Source organism: Nuphar pumila, chromosome 11 (genome assembly GCF_984573655.1).
Source record: "Nuphar pumila chromosome 11, dmNupPumi1.hap1.1, whole genome shotgun sequence".
NCBI classification, from domain to species: domain Eukaryota; kingdom Viridiplantae; phylum Streptophyta; class Magnoliopsida; order Nymphaeales; family Nymphaeaceae; genus Nuphar; species Nuphar pumila.
Window position 1 is genome coordinate 11,548,829 of NC_143259.1, and position 17,765 is coordinate 11,566,593.

The 17,765-nt window shown below is 38.9% G+C and overlaps 1 protein-coding gene across 1 annotated transcript; it reads right to left on the reverse strand.

Annotated features, from left to right (window-relative positions):
• Positions 1–220: 220 nt before the first annotated feature.
• On the reverse strand, positions 221–1,932 carry LOC149821963 (mitochondrial carnitine/acylcarnitine carrier-like protein). The gene is made up of 2 exons (XM_089980627.1): positions 1,541–1,932; positions 221–721 (listed from the first exon to the last, which is right to left on the reverse strand). Exons 1-2 carry the CDS (start codon positions 1,930–1,932, stop codon positions 223–225), a joined length of 891 nt encoding a protein of 296 aa, XP_089836753.1. The 3' UTR covers positions 221–222.
• Between the last annotated feature and the right edge of the window lie 15,833 nt (positions 1,933–17,765).

The window sequence follows — 17,765 nt, forward strand, 5'->3', positions numbered from 1 at the left end:
AGACTGGAGACATTTATAAAACCAATGAGCATCCAATTCAATGTTGTCAGTATCAGAATGGGATACGATACGTATTGGCCAATACGCACCGATTGATCAAAGCCACAAAAAAGTAGGAACAAGAACTGAAAATCATCTTGAGAAAAATATGCAAAAAGGAATCATCCAGATCACTCACCGGAAAAATTTGCCACAAAAAAAAAAAAACAGTCAATAAACCTCTCAACCAAGGCTAGACCTTGTCATTTCATATGCAAGAAAACAAGCAGCATTTGCTGGAACGCTTCTCACCATTGCAGGACCAAACCCTCTGTACAGCCCTTTCACCCCCTCTGCCTTGAAGATTTTCTTGAAGGCATCGATTGAACCAGAATACTTGGGATTTTTATAGTCATCAACCTGAATCACACTCTTGACAACATCGGTTGGATAAACCGCCAGCCAGAATGAAGCGCCACCCAAACCTCCAGCAAGCATCAAAGGCCCCTGCCCAAGGTTGGATGTGTCCTTCCCACCAGCAAGCAATTGCTTAAGCCCTTCATAAACCCCAAACAGGACAGCATTGCCAGGAACCTCACGTGCCAAGGTTGGAACCAGCCCTTTGAACAGACCTATAGTACCACCTTCACATCTCAACACATGCTTGGCAACATCCATTGGTCCGCTGTACTTGGGGACACCCGAGGCTGCAGCTGAGGCCAGGGCGCTTTGTGCTTGCAACCTGAATTTGTTAGGAAATTTTTAGTCCAGCAGTAATGTGCCAGACAACATCACAAGAATAAAAATAGATATATAGATAGGGATGTCAATGAAATCAGATTTTAGCTGATAAACCAAATTCGATTCCGTTTAGTTGCATTGGTAAGTCAAAACCACACCCAATGGTTTTGATTTTCTTTTTTTTTTTGCTACTGAATCCGACAAATATACGGATGCTCGAATCTGTTTCCATGTAGAAAGGCGGATCTGATATGAGTTTTTTACCATCCTAATCTTAATCTGTTTAGCTAACACCTGATTAGTAGAATATGGTATTGGTCACATCCGATGCTAATCTAAAACATTTACATCCTTATATAGATCTGTGCTAAATGGGGTTTTTAAGTTTTTTTGTTTTATTTTTAAATTCTGACCGCACAGATGTGATCTATGCACTTGATTTTATAGGGATCAGATCTTGAAGCATTCTATTCTAATATATGGGTGGGTTTTTATAACGTTTGAAAAATCAACGGTTCAAAATCTTTGTAAATTTTTGAGACTCCAAATATCATTTTTTCATCAAAAACACATGATCTAGGTGTGGATTCCTTGTAAATAAACCACGCCCAATACATTTATGGAGTCAGAACTATGAAAAAAACAACGGAAGAGCAGAAAAACCCATTTAGCACGTTTCATTTAGCGCAGACCCATCTCTCTCTCTCTCTCTCTTTCTTTATATATATATATATATATATATATATATATATATATATATATATATATATATATATAGATTAGACAAAGAAAATGGAAGTTTGAAACATAAAGGACTTGCCTGCATTTGATCAACTCAGTAGGACATGCCAGGAATGAGACAGCAACACCAGCACCAGCACCACATACCATCTGTTGTTCAACAGACAGTGGAATTCCAGGCTCAGATCTGAGCAGGGTTTCCATCTGACCCCTTACTGTGAAGAGAACTGCATTGAATGCAGCAACAGTAGCAAGAGGAACGCCCATGCCTTTGTATAGGCCCCCAGGCCCTTCTGTAGCTATAGTTTTCTTGACAGCATCCATAGCACCTGAATACTTGGGAGGTTGACCAGGAAGAGGGGCTGGCTGGCTCTGGAGCTTCACCTTTATGGTGTCGAATGGGTGACCAACAATCAGTTGTGCTGCCCCCCCTATGGTCCCAGCGATCAAGTCCTTTGCGGCCTCCGCCATGGATAGGTTGATTGGTAGCAGAGTATCAAATATTATGATAAATTCCCTAATGGATCTGAAAGAACAAAAATAAAAATGAAACTGCTTATCGTGCTTGAATCTTGACTTTTTACAGTACAATGAAGCACATGATGTGCTTCTTTAACTTCATCACAAGTTTAAATCATGTTTATTACATTTTCAGGATGAAAACATCTACCCTAATTTAGATGAAAAAACCTCAAATGTTCTATTCAAACACCTTTGTCAGATTCCACCTAATCCCTTAGGAAGAACCAAAGAGAGAAAGAGAGAGAGAGAGAGAGGTGGGTCTGGGTGGTGCCCACCTTGGCCTGACCTTTCAAAATGTCAGGGTGGGCACTGCTCACCGCGATGTGAACTCCCCTCAGATGAATATGATATGATAATGCTTTGTTTTTTCTCAATGAATCTACGGCTTTTGCAAAGTTTGCTGACACTAGTCAATGCTTTATGGTAAGTCAAGTTATAGACTGTCATTAAGATCTACTAAGTAACATCACTCCTTCGATATATAAACATTACAATCCTTCAGATAGGATAGTGGAGCCTTAGACCTCTTCTAACCACTAAATGTCAGACGAGAAGTAGAAGCATCACTGCTCGAGTGGATTGCCAAAGTCATAAATGAGATCATAAGGGTCATCACTGGCATTATTATATATAGTTTTGTTCATTTAAGAATTTAACATCTTTACTTTCAATCAAACTCATACTAAGATGATAAAAACTGTATTCTTTGAATTTTTTAGATCCAAAGTTTTCATGTGAACTACAAAACCTCGTCTATGAAGATAACTCATATCTAGTTTTTTTTTTGCCCATAATTCATAAGGTGTATATATAATAGCTTTACATGGAACGGTTTAAAATATAGTTATGCAAACTATAGTCACAAATCGAAATATTCTTGCCAAAGAAAAAATCTTGGGAGATTTAAAAAATAAATAATTTTCAAAAAATATTATATATATATATATATATATATATATATATATATATATATATAGAGAGAGAGAGAGAGAGAGAGAGAGAGGAGACTCTAAGAGTAGTGTTCTTGAGAATTTGATAAATTAGAATCAACTTTCTTAATAAAAAAAACAACAGGGGCTGGCAAGATATTTGGAGGCACTTAACTGTAAACTGCAAGTATTGAACAGTAAACGGTTCTAAATAGTAGTCACTCAACTAAAAATAATAATAATTGTCAGAAGGGCTGTAATGAAATTATGTAACTTAGAGCTGCTATTTTGAAAATTTGAGGCCCTTTATGTAAATAATAAGAGTCAAAGACCCTGAAGACAAATATCAGAGAAATGATTGTGAAGGGCCTTTTCACCCTTTTATCTTAAACCAAAAAAATAATAAAATGGGAAAAGTTGTGACTTGTGAGAAGGTTCTACACTCCACTCTCACATCTCTTCTTGTTGGCCAATGAATGAAGAAGAAAGATCTTTTTATCCCTTTTTTATTTTAAACCAAAAGAAGAAGAAAGAGGTTGTGAGAAGGTTCTGCCTCTCTCACTTTTCCTCTTGTTGGGTAATAAACGAAGAAGAAGAAAGAGGTTGTGAGAAGGTTCTGCCTCTCTCACTTTTCCTCTTGTTGGGTAATAAACGAAGAAGAAGACGGCCAAGGGGAGGATCCTTCCTCCTCCTTCATTCTGTTGGCGCGTAGCAGATGAAGAAGGCAAGGATGCCTTGTATCTAAGGATCCTTTTAGGCTAGGTCGGTCACTGCGTGTAGGAATAAACGTGCACACCTAGTGTTCGACTAAATGCCACAAAGAAGCAGCAAAAGAGAGGGATGAGATATTGCGTACCGAACAACGCTGTATCCTTAATTCTCTAAGAGAGCACAACACCGTTTCAGAGATGAGGATGCTCGAATAATGCTTCAGTTCAACACAGTCGGCACTTGCAGTGATGGTGCTGCTAGAAAGCCAACTGGGCTGTGATACCACTGTTAGCCTAGCAATGGAGCGTGGTTGATCAACTGGGAGAGCGAAGTTTTGTAGAGCATTGCCGCGAGGCTGGTGATCTTCAGAGGAAGGGTTTCTCGCAATGGGTTTTCACTTGTACATGTGCATCGCTATCCATGTATATCATCACATATTTATAATACTCCTCCCTTTGGTTTTTCCCAATCACATTGTTTTTGAAATAAATTTTGGACACTGTATAAGATAAGAGGACGTGTAGGTACGATACAAGAAGACCTGTAGGTTACATTGGACTTAAAAAAAAAAAAAGCAAACAAACAAAAGGAGACGTATAGGTTTTACTTTTGGTTGGATCCAAAGAGCAGCTAATTAGTGTCATGGCTATGCAGCATTTCATGTGGGGCCTGCACTCTGTAATGATCAGCCCCATGCAATGCTGTTATGTGATTGCCTAGTGTCATCTCTACTTGGTTAAGTGCCATAGCTATTTGACACAGCCAATCACATGACCACATTTGATGTGGGGCCTGCACTCTGTAACTGAGAGCCCCATGCAATGCTGTCATGTGATTGGCTAGCTTCACGTAGCCATGACACTTAGCCGCTCCTTTGATCTCAACTCCCCTCATAGCGAGGCGCCGGCCCTTGTATAGTAACACCACCAAAGCTATTAACATTTGAAATACTCAAAAGAACTAAAGCATCAAGAGCCAAGCCCTTTTAATCACCAAAGATGTTAAAAGCAGCAGTGGGGTGTTCATCAGAAGCACCTGCATGACTATTTCCAGTAAAATATGGTCAATGTTATTTATACGAATATGATTTTTTGAATTAAAAAAATTGTGTGTTTTATCAGTAGATTATTTTTTAATTGCCAAAAAATTCTGCACACAAGCCAAATTTTCACGATTTAAATGTAGATTTTGACTAAATGAATGACATATAGATCACATCTATATATGGAATCCAATCTGATCAAAACAACTTGCAACAATGAAATCTCAAGGAGGGGTATGAAGACAGGGATGACATAGGGGGATAAGTGAAACCGATTGATCAAGGTCTCAAGCATTCATATGCACTTTCTTCCTCTTTTTAAATCGTAAGATCCAATCGAAACTTCCATTAAACCATCGTGACGCTTGTTTCTAGCTTCTAAGAGATCCATTAGACCAAACAAAAAGCTATGTAAAATATCATGAAAATGTTGTGCTTTTATTACTATACTTTCAAAAGCTGAAAAGAAAGATTGCTTCAAAAATAAATTTGGAAAAAAGTGTTGCTATCACAAAATTATGCAATAAAAAGAAATTTAAGAATTTTTTGATTTTTGTTTATATATTTGTATGCATTTTTTTATATTATAGTCAGTTTTATTTACGTGAGATTTTCCAAAAAAACACATTTTTTAAGTTTTCGTGAGCGCACACACACACGCCACTGCTTATGTAGCACATTTCATTGGTCTAATTGTCTTGCGTACTGCACAGTGGAGCTTAGTGCCCTTAGCACCACCGTGGGGGTGGCCCGCATGCAACGCTAGCGTGGTGGGCTACGTAAAGCAGGCTAGTCGTGGGGCCCCATCAAGGTTTTTCTTGCTTCGGAGAGGGTTCCTCTTCAAAAAAAAAATAAAAAATGCTTAGCCTAATTTTTTCCTTGAGGGTGCGTTTGCTACATGCTCACCTACGGGAGTGCCTTTTCCGCGGAAAACACACTCTACCATGGGGAAGTGCTTGTGTGCGATCCTGTTTTCATACGAAAATGGGGTTTTGTATCCCATGGGCGCATTTATTTCTTCGCCCATTGTTGGGCACAGGGTGGTTTTGTATGTGCCACCCCCCTTCGTTTTCCCATGGGCACGTTTGTTTTAGCGCCCATAGTTGGGAGGAGAAAGAGGTCTGTGTGCATGCCCTTTTCCGAGCACGGATCCCATCCTACATTAAATTCTAGCAGTCGAATTAACGATTAGGATTGATCCACATTCCTACTTTTACTTGGATGTAAGACTGATTTTAGCTGTCGAAATGCTTCAGGTGGACGGCTAGGATTGACATAGGATGAAACCCGTCTTATGTCAAAGGAGGGCTTTTCTTCCCTTTGGTAAAAACTTAAAACAAACGGTCCCTGAAATTGAGGGATACATATTACATTCTGAATCTCAAGGTACTCGGACACCAAAATGCGTATCTTCCTCACATTTGACATTAACGGCATCTTTTTCTGAAACGGGATCAGGTCAGAGTGAGCCCTTTGGATGCCGTTGATCTCAAGATGAACCACATCCAAACGTGTACAAATGAGATGCCCATCACTTGGATAGGCCCCACTCCTTTTCTGGGGGGTGGTTCGTGTTTGGGAAGGACGGCATCTAAATGGTTTAAAATGAACGGCTCACAATGAGCCATATTCACTGTTAAGATAAACGACATCCAAGAGGCCCAAGAACCATCCCCTTTCCTCATTTTAACGCTATGAGGAAAAAGATCAGCTCGGACAAGCACCATCTAGGGGTGGCAAAATCTGACACGACCCGCCAACCTGCTTCTTAGGCGGGTTCGGGTTTGGCTTAAACAGGTTCGTGTCATAAACGGGTCGTCCTGCCTAACCCGTTTATTAAACGGGTCGGGTTCGTGTTAGGGGTATGCCAACCCGCCAACCCGGCTAACCCGGCGGGTGGGTCAACCCGTTTACCCGAAGCCGACCTGCCAACCCACCCACCAACCCGTTTACCCGACCCGACCTGCCTGCTAATACGAACCCAACCCGCCAACCCGTTTACCCGACCTGACCTGTTTATTAAACGGGTTAACCGTGTCGTGTCGAGTTACCCGTTTAATAAATGGGTCGGATTTGTGTTTGCCACAGCCGACCTGTTTAATAAACGGGTCAGGTTCGTGTTGAGGTATGCTGACAGCTGACACTACCTGCCAACCCGACCCTATTGGCCACCCCTAGCACCATCCAAGAACCAATTATTTTTTTTTTTTTTGAAAGGCAAGCTGGCTTTAGGCAGACCCCTACCAGTTATACAATATCATTGGGATTTGAACTTGCAACGTCCCATCACAAAGTGACATGCGCTAGCTGCTCCTACCAGGCAAGCGGAACCCCCGTTGGTAAGAACCAGACATTCCCTATAGCTGGCTATATTCAATCCTCACCCTACATCTCACTTGGAAAACCTTGAAACATGTAACAGTGAAGCCCATTCACACCTTCATTGAATTAGATGTGCAGTGGTACTGATGGAATATAACATCATATAAGATATGACAGTAAGGAATAAATTGCTCACCTCAGGGCCGATGGGTGAATCCTCAACCAGCTTTTGCCTTGTTGGATGCAGCAAGACCTTCAAGTATATGCCAAAATTGGAGGATGTAGATTTCCCCACAGTAGACCACAGATTGGAACATTATGCAGTGGTATGTATATGAATATATAGTTTTCTTGGGCGCTGCAAAAGTTTGAATGATTGTTAGAAATATGTGAGGCCTCCTTAATGGAGCAGGGATGGACAAAAAGCAAAATGTCAGTATTTTAACTCTACCAGGCCCACCATGACTCATGAACTGGAGTATGCTCAGACCTCACTACTTTGATGCCTTAAATATATCCTGGTGGACAGTGCAATTCAAAAATGAGTTTCATATGCCATTTAGGACAAGGAATATATCATAAATTATTGCAGATTTTATCAGATCATCACTAAATATTAGATTGTTTGATTTTTTTTATGAGTGTGGTTGCATTTTATTTACTTGCTTTTCGGTTTATGCAATTGGTGAACTCTGATTGGTTCGTTATTTATTAGTTTAGCTTTTGCTTTTCATGTGTTATTTCTTGTTCTTTTGTATCTGAAGAATTAATTAAAATGTTTTCTTTAATTTGAAGGTTTTTTTTTCCTTAGCATGTGCCCAAGATTCCCTTCCTCTGCACTTACGCCATCTAGAGCATCTATGCATAAATCCAATTGCATTTGCGGTCTTATTTAAAAAAAAACTCATCAAAATTTGAACCAACAAATTCACCTATAGAATACTATGAAAAATCTCTATATCACATCCCAAACTGCTTTTCAACTATATTTTTTGAAAATTTCAAAGCACTATTATCAGATTTTTTTACCAAGACCAACGGGCTCCGTTTGTGTGGCAAGAGAAGTTAGTGCACGTCACCTTGTGGTGAGATGTTACAAGTTTGAATCCCTATAGTATAGTTGTATGACTGGTAGGGGTATGCTTAACCCCAGCTTTCTCTGTCCAAAAAAAAAAAAATTTGCCAAGAGAAAAATCCGAGTAAAACATGAGAAATCATCCACAAGGCAGCGATAATACTTATATCCCTCTCTTGAAACACAAGAGGATGGCCCACACAAATCTAAGTGGAACTGTTATAATGGGGTTGAAGCAGAAAATTCAGCACATTCAAACGAAAGTTTTGCATTTTTGCAATTAAACAACTCGAACAAAAATTAAAGTTCCGGTTGCTATAAAAAACAAAGCCTTATTCTTGCTTAAAAGTTCAAGAATTTACCACAGAGGTGGTATCCCATGTGGTAAGCGGGGTCCTGTGCCAAGCTGAAGGCCCAGGTTCGAATCCATCTGCCACATGGGACTTAAGAAATATCTGGTAGGGGTCTGCCTAAATGCAGCTTGTCTATAAAAAAAAAAGTTCAAGAATTTTATGAGCAGTTAGTGCATGTCACCTTGTGTTGGGACGTTGCAAGTTTGAACCCCAAATGGTATGGTTATATAACTTGTAGGATCTGCCTAACCCTAGTTTTTTCTGTCGAAAAATAAGTTCAAGAATTTCATACCCTGGATCATGCCAGCTCCGCCCATCTGCTTTAGTTTCTCCATTTGCCTTTGTCTTGCTAGGTCTTAATTGTGCTCATCTTTGCAGGAAAAAGTTGAGATGTTTCCTTGTTTTGGCAACATACCAATGGGAATGGGGGCTCCGCTTGTATGGCAGGAGCAGTTAGTGCACGTCACCTTGTGTTAAAATGTTGCAAGTTCGAATCCCATAACTGGTAGGGGAATCCTAACCCCAGCTTTCTCAGTCTTAAAAAAAAACATAAGAAAACCAATGGACAGCATATTTTCATCTCCAAAACAAAGAAATATGCAGTGAGGCCACGCATCTTTCCGATCAAAATGAGAAGCACTTTCCTTTAACTTCTCTTTCAAGGAAAAAATAAAAACTTGCCTGCTTTACCATGTCACCATGACACCATTTTGGTGGCGTCCCTCATGAGACGAACTGACACCTTAGACACGTCATATGGACACTAACACGTGCGATCAATATTTTAATATACTTAATAGTTTATATATTATTTCACTAAAAACATATTTTTAATATTAACATGTCAAACAACAAATTTTTATTGTTAAAAAATTAAAGAATTAGGTGTACATTCTTTTTGTATTCTAAATGAATTTGGAATTTATGACTCAAACCGGCATCATGCGTCCTCATATCCACGTGTCTTTGTGACATAACTTTCTTTGGATGGGAGGTAGAGTGTCAACTGATCGATAGGGATGCAAACGAGTTGGGTTTGAGCCGAGCTTGGGCTGGCTCGGCTTGACTCGAGAAGAAATTTTGGCTGTTCAAGCTCGGTTCGAGTTCGAGCCAAGCTTTAGCACCTTTTGCCCCAGATCAGCTTGACTCGAGCTGGATACTGTTAATTTATTTGTTTTAAGTTTTTGAAAATCATGTCAAAAGCCTTTCTGAAAGAAGAGAACACAATGTAATTTATTTGTTTTAAGCTCGGCTCGGCTTGAACAAAGTTCAAGCTCGACTCGTTTACGTGTACCAAGCCTAAACCCTTGTTCAAGCTCGACTCATTTATTTTTTGAATGAGTTCAAGTCGAACTTAAACGGATCGAGCCCAGGTTAGCTTGGCTCATTGTGCATCCCTACTCGTTGGATCCTAACTTGTATTGGGACTGAGAAGATCTGGGTTTGCTATAAATTCAGATGTGAAGCCTCTCTTGTTATATCTCTCTCTCTCAAAGTTGCAGAAAAAATGGGGGAGTCTAAAGGAGCGAGGTCCGAGGGCGGGGATATGGAGGAATACGAAACGAGGTCCGAGGTCGGCTGGCTCGAATCTCCTCACACAAAGATGTAGATCTTTCATGAATTTGCAGTCATTGAAAAAATGATTGATCGTTTTTTTCACATAAACCACACATCTACTTGCTAGATGAAAGCCCCCCTTGATTTCAGGCTCAAATATGTTTTTACCTTACCTCGAAGGATTAACCATGCAAACATAGAACCCCTATGTGGAAGACCTTCCCTCCAAAGAGTTCCCTTTGGAAGATAGCATACAGCGTTGGGGCATAAGACTCTATAACCAGATTTAATCGAAAACTGTCCATTCTAAGAAAGTCTCCAAATGATTCTATCTTTCCGGTCTTGAAGAATCACATTGGGAGAGAGAAAGAAAAGCTTGCATACTCACAAGAAACCGCAACAGATGGAAATCTATGAAAATCAAAACACTGTTTCTATACTTTCTGCTGGTGGAAATTGTTTTGTAGTTCATAATGTCAGTGTTTTACTTCCAGCCAAACTTCAGATCTACATTGCCTAAATACAACAATATGAATTGGATCTGGTTTGGATTCAGGTAGGAACCTCAACGGATTTGGATCTCTAAGAAACTATGGTTTTCTCCTATTGTGGGACTGAGCTTCACACTGTAGTTTTGAACCTGCAACGTCTCACCAAAGGGAGACGTGCACTGATTGGTAAGCTTCACACTGTATTACCACCTAGCATTTTCCATCTTGTTTGCTTTTTCTTGGCTCCATGTGTCATGTTGTTGCTAGATTCACTTTTTAACTGAGTTCAGGCCCCAAAGGGGTTCCGCTTTGGTGGGATGGGACCTAGGCAGCTACGCAGGTGGTCTAGGTTCAAATCCCATGGGTGTCACCCCTTGTGCAAGCTGAAGGGCGGCCACTTTCTAAGGGCAAGGGATAAACCCACAGAATTTTATGCTACGGCAGGCAAAGCCAACGTAACTAGGTCTCTGATCTTAGGGTTGGTGTAAATATAAAAAACTGAGTTCAGGGTGGGCAGGTTAAATCAATATATAAAAGGCCGCTGTAGCTAAGAGCATGGGCGTAGGATATTAGTTAAAGCTTTTCTTTTTCATCTTTCATTTCCGTAAAAGTTCTTTAAATTCATGGAAACCGATTACTAAGTGCTGGTAATTGCCATTATTATGATGAAGATCTTTGTTGATGGAACCCAGATGCTACGGTGGGTCAAACTCAGAAAGGTTTAGTTGGATATGCGTAAACTTAAGTAGGCGATTATCTGATCAGATAGGGTTGAATCAGGAACCAAAATACATGTGATAAAATTGGATTTGGTAAAAGAAAAAATACAAAGAAACTGTTCACGGGTAAAATAACACATTCGTAATATTTTCCCATAAAACGCAGCTCCACAACTAGATTAGGTTCTTGTTAGTTCATTATTGGATCCTAAAGACAAGTTTTTTGGGTGCGATCAGTTGGAGAATTTTAGCATAAAATGAATCAAGAAAGAGCCACTTGCCAGATGTGGCCATGAATAATTTGTGCTTAGATGGATGTGAGTGGTTGGCGTTCTCCTCAGCCAATTGACGCTCACAATGAGCCCAAGCCAAAATGTCAAAAGGTGAGCATGACCTTTGAACCTAGAGAGGGAAATCACATACAAATGTAGTCTTCATCAAGCTACCATGGATCTCACCTATTTATAGAAAGATTTGGTGGAGGTTCATAACGAGTCTATTGGTGGAGATCCCTAACTATCCTGTAACCTCCAAAACCCAAGAGCCACACCCATATATGTCCCTTGATGTGCCTATGCCAATATAGGTTACATTAAGGTTGGATCCGATCTGATCCAAAATTCAACATTCTCTCACTTGACTCATTGACATGAAAAAAATACTTTATCGAGGTTCTTTACCGTTATCTCTATTTAATTTTTATGTGGGTTCACATGCTATCATGTATCACATGAATCATAAATCATACGACTCGTGGAGATGAATATCTCTATATGGGATGCCATATTTTCATGTATTATAGTATTATTCATTTTCAGTGTTTAGCATGTTAAGAATACTTTTATAAATAGGCTGGTAGACTCTAACCCATTCTATTGATCATTTTAATATTGTTATTATGATATTCTCTTTTTCCAAATGAGAGACATTTTATATAGAATCAACAATCCACAAAACCATAGTGAACCAATTTAGTTTCATAAATGTGATCATATATAATCATAATGTATTGTCATACATTAGAAGGAATCAAATAGACTCATCCTCGTTACATGTTAGGAATATAATCCCGGTGCTGGCCCTTTAGTAAAAGAATTCACAGTCATTTTCTTTGTAATGATTGTATCAATACACACTAAACGATTCTCAATTATTCCTTTAACAACAAAGTACTTTAACTTCATATATCAATATGAGGTGGAGCCCTTGTTGTTATTCAAGAAAGATACGACAACTTCATTATTACAAAAGGCCCTTAATGGGTTCTCAATAGAGTTCACAATACCATGACTTAAAATAAAACTTCTAATCCTTATGGCTTGAGATGAAGTATCGTATAAATCAATAATTTTTGCCTCAATAGCTTTCAAAATTTCTTTGCTATCCAGCAGTGAGAGATAACGCCTCTAATATTCTTAGCTACTCGTGATTGCAAAAGCAATAGGCTAATAGTATTTGTGCACTCCCACTTCGTATAGACAACCTTCTCAGTGCTATCACTTCTAATAGACAACCTTCAGAGCGGCTGTTCTATTATCTGTATGAGTGCTAGATTAATCATTCTATACAAGATTCATATAAAAAAATGTGAAACCTTTTATTATTCACCTTCTCAAAGGCAAGCACATTAGAGTCAGTATCGTTTCACTTTGGTCAAAACAATAACACTCATAATTGCTTCGCCTCCTTAATTCTCAAGGAATTGTGACTTCAATTAGCGAAACTAGTAAATCATGTAATTAGAGTCAAGTCGGCACTGTATCTTGGATACGAACATACTTTCTGAGTTGGTGTACACACCTACTATTACATCCTCTGTAAATTTAAAACACAATTACCTACCTTTAGGTAAAATCGTTGTTTCATAAAATCACACACAATTTCAATACTAAAATCAATCTCAACATAGTCCAAAGAAACCCTCAATCAACACAACTCATATCACTTTCGTGATTACATGAGTGAGTTGATCAATATCTTTTACCGCAAATAAGTTTATATTACAAAGTATGCTCATCCAATGCATGCTAATGCATGGATATTCATGATAAACTATGTATATTAACATCAAGAAACACAAATTCTTGATATATCTCATATGAACAAATAAAATTTTGATGAAATATATTACATATATCATGAATTCAGTCATAATTCATGCTTAAATATCATGAATAACACAAAACAACATAAAATGTATATAAAAGTCATGCATTCACGATAAAATTATACATAAAAGTATGATTAAAATGACAAAGTCATGTTGTTACAAGTAATACTCAAGGTCATAGTGCTGAAACAAGCCATAAAATACCTCGAGTCAGTCTAAAACGGACTCGAACCGGTCAAGAATGACTCTGAATCGGTCCTAGAACTACCGAACTGGTCCAAAACATAAACAAAAGCCTCTAAACTCCTAAAACCGAACGAGAGACCCTGTTCTTTATTAAATACAAGAAAACATGGTCTCTTCTTATAGGAACCAATGAAAAAACTTTTGAAACCAGTCAAAAAAGGCTTTGAACCTATACCAAAATACATTGAATCGGTTCTACTCCTTAAAAGGGGTAAACAATGCATGGATCTAGTTTCAAACTTGATCTGATACAAAACAACACATGCTTATCGAGGTTCTTTACCGTTATCTCTATTTAATTTTTATGTGGGTTCACATGCTATCATGTATCACATGAATCATAAATCATACGACTCGTGGAGATGAATATCTCTATATGGGATGCCATATTTTCATGTATTATAGTATTATTCATTTTCAGTGTTTAGCATGTTAAGAATACTTTTATAAATAGGCTGGTAGACTCTAACCCATTCTATTGATCATTTTAATATTGTTATTATGATATTCTCTTTTTCCAAATGAGAGACATTTTATATAGAATCAACAATCCACAAAACCATAGTGAACCAATTTAGTTTCATAAATGTGATCATATATAATCATAATGTATTGTCATACATTAGAAGGAATCAAATAGACTCATCCTCGTTACATGTTAGGAATATAATCCCGGTGCTGGCCCTTTAGTAAAAGAATTCACAGTCATTTTCTTTGTAATGATTGTATCAATACACACTAAACGATTCTCAATTATTCCTTTAACAACAAAGTACTTTAACTTCATATATCAATATGAGGTGGAGCCCTTGTTGTTATTCAAGAAAGATACGACAACTTCATTATTACAAAAGGCCCTTAATGGGTTCTCAATAGAGTTCACAATACCATGACTTAAAATAAAACTTCTAATCCTTATGGCTTGAGATGAAGTATCGTATAAATCAATCATTTTTGCCTCAATAGCTTTCAAAATTTCTTTGCTATCCAGCAGTGAGAGATAACGCCTCTAATATTCTTAGCTACTCGTGATTGCAAAAGCAATAGGCTAATAGTATTTGTGCACTCCCACTTCGTATAGACAACCTTCTCAGTGCTATCACTTCTAATAGACAACCTTCAGAGCGGCTGTTCTATTATCTGTATGAGTGCTAGATTAATCATTCTATACAAGATTCATATAAAAAAATGTGAAACCTTTTATTATTCACCTTCTCAAAGGCAAGCACATTAGAGTCAGTATCGTTTCACTTTGGTCAAAACAATAACACTCATAATTGCTTCGCCTCCTTAATTCTCAAGGAATTGTGACTTCAATTAGCGAAACTAGTAAATCATGTAATTAGAGTCAAGTCGGCACTGTATCTTGGATACGAACATACTTTCTGAGTTGGTGTACACACCTACTATTACATCCTCTGTAAATTTAAAACACAATTACCTACCTTTAGGTAAAATCGTTGTTTCATAAAATCACACACAATTTCAATACTAAAATCAATCTCAACATAGTCCAAAGAAACCCTCAATCAACACAACTCATATCACTTTCGTGATTACATGAGTGAGTTGATCAATATCTTTTACCGCAAATAAGTTTATATTACAAAGTATGCTCATCCAATGCATGCTAATGCATGGATATTCATGATAAACTATGTATATTAACATCAAGAAACACAAATTCTTGATATATCTCATATGAACAAATAAAATTTTGATGAAATATATTACATATATCATGAATTCAGTCATAATTCATGCTTAAATATCATGAATAACACAAAACAACATAAAATGTATATAAAAGTCATGCATTCACGATAAAATTATACATAAAAGTATGATTAAAATGACAAAGTCATGTTGTTACAAGTAATACTCAAGGTCATAGTGCTGAAACAAGCCATAAAATACCTCGAGTCAGTCTAAAACGGACTCGAACCGGTCAAGAATGACTCTGAATCGGTCCTAGAACTACCGAACTGGTCCAAAACATAAACAAAAGCCTCTAAACTCCTAAAACCGAACGAGAGACCCTGTTCTTTATTAAATACAAGAAAACATGGTCTCTTCTTATAGGAACCAATGAAAAAACTTTTGGAACCAGTCAAAAAAGGCTTTGAACCTATACCAAAATACATTGAATCGGTTCTACTCCTTAAAAGGGGTAAACAATGCATGGATCTAGTTTCAAACTTGATCTGATACAAAACAACACAGGGGTCAGATCCTTCAATCCAAACCAAGTCTGGATCCAAACCCAGCCTAAAATGGATTTCAGGTTGAATCCCATGATCCTGACCCAATCCAAACAGATCCTGGGTCAGATTTCACAATCTAGACACAGTCTAGACCCAAACTTGATCCAACTGGATCGCGAGTTGAATCCCATGATCCAAACTCGATCTAATTGGATCCAGACTCAGTTCAATCAATTTTCGGGTCAAATTTGGATTGGGTTCAGACCCAGTCCACCCAATCCCAAGAAGTCCAGGTCTCGGACCGGGTCAAACTCAAACTGATCCACCTAGAACTCCAATGGGCCCGAGTCCCAGACCGGGTCAGACTCAAACTGTTTCACCCTGAACCCCAACGTGCCCAAGTCGCAAACCGAGTCAGACAAAAACCGGTCCACCTAGAAAGATTGGGTTCCTCCAAGGTGGGCTTAAACCTGATCCACCCGAAAACTCCGAAACAGGTCTGGGTTCGACCGGGTTGGGCATGGATCTGATCCACCCAGAACCCCTAATGGGTTCGGATCACAGATTGGATCCTATCGGGTTGGGAGAAAACTCGGTCCACCTAGAACCCTCAACAGGTTTCGGTCCTAGACCGGGGACACAGACTTGGTCCACTCGGAAGCTCGATAGATTTGGGTCTTGGATCGGGTCAGACCCAAACCAGGTCCACCTGAAACTCCAATGGGTCCGGATCCTGGACCAAGTCGAACACAAACCCGATCCACTCGAAACTCCAATGGGTCCGGGTCCTGGACCGAGTTGAACACATACCTGGTCTACCCAAGACCCCCTAATTGGTCAGAGAATGCTCTTCCTGAAATACAACCTGCTAGAGATCTCAAATGTCAATGAGGTTTGAACAAAAGTTGCTCATAATTTAATTACAAACAACTTTTGTTTTGATGTTGTTTCGAAGCCGATTCATCAAAAAATGCAAGTCAAGACCCCAGACTGTGCTTGGATAAAGTTCTGCCGAAATTCTGTAGAGCCACCAAAAAACATGTCAAAAACCCTCCACACAACCCTGATGATACTAAAATCACTCAAACAAGATCCTCACACATCAATGAACTCAGATCCACTGACGGATCATCAATCCTCTGCTGGAGATAGCTAGAATTTAAGGATATACAGTAAAGGCCACCTCTGCAGTCACTAGCGGACAACCAATGTCAGCCAACCGAATGGCTGGCTGAAATGATTGAGGCAAGAGATGGGTCGCTTGTTAAAGCTTCTCTCATCGTCGTTTGATATTCCAAAAGCAAGCGGGCTCTGACAAGAGAAAACAACGCCAACAAAAAAATTTAGCAAGCACCGTATGGACACCAGCACACCCACACCCCGAATATGCGCACAGCAGAAGCACGATGTGGTCTCATAACCCAATGTTAGCTTAAAATGGATAGTGGAAAAGCCACTTACCGTATGTGAACATGGACGATTCGAACGATCTTCCTCTCTTCAGCTGAGTGCCTTCTCTGATGCTAACTAGGCTGGCAACTTTGATGACTGAAAATCTACCAGTGATTTTATTGTTTTTCTGGGCTCTAATTTGGTTTCTTGGTCTTCTCGTAAGCAATGGACCGTAGCTCGATCCAACACTAAAGCTGAATACAAGTCTCTCGCTTGTGTTGCATTTGATCATCTTTGGCTCAAGTCCCTTCTAACTGAGCTTGGCTTTGTTCCTCTTTCGCCACCTACTCTTTGATATGATAATATTGGGGCTTTATATCTCGTTGTGAATTCGGTTTTTCATGCTCGGACCAAATATGTAGAAATCGATTTCTATTTTGTTTGAGATTATGTGCAAAAAAGTTATCTTTAACATTAGTTTGTCACCTTCTCTGACTAGCTAGCTGACGATCTGACTAAGCCTCTTCTATTTTCAAGGTTTGTTTTCATTTGTGACAAGCTCAACATGGTCAACCCCACATTGAGCTCGCAGGGGCATGATAAGGATAATGCTCATACGGTTACATCTCCT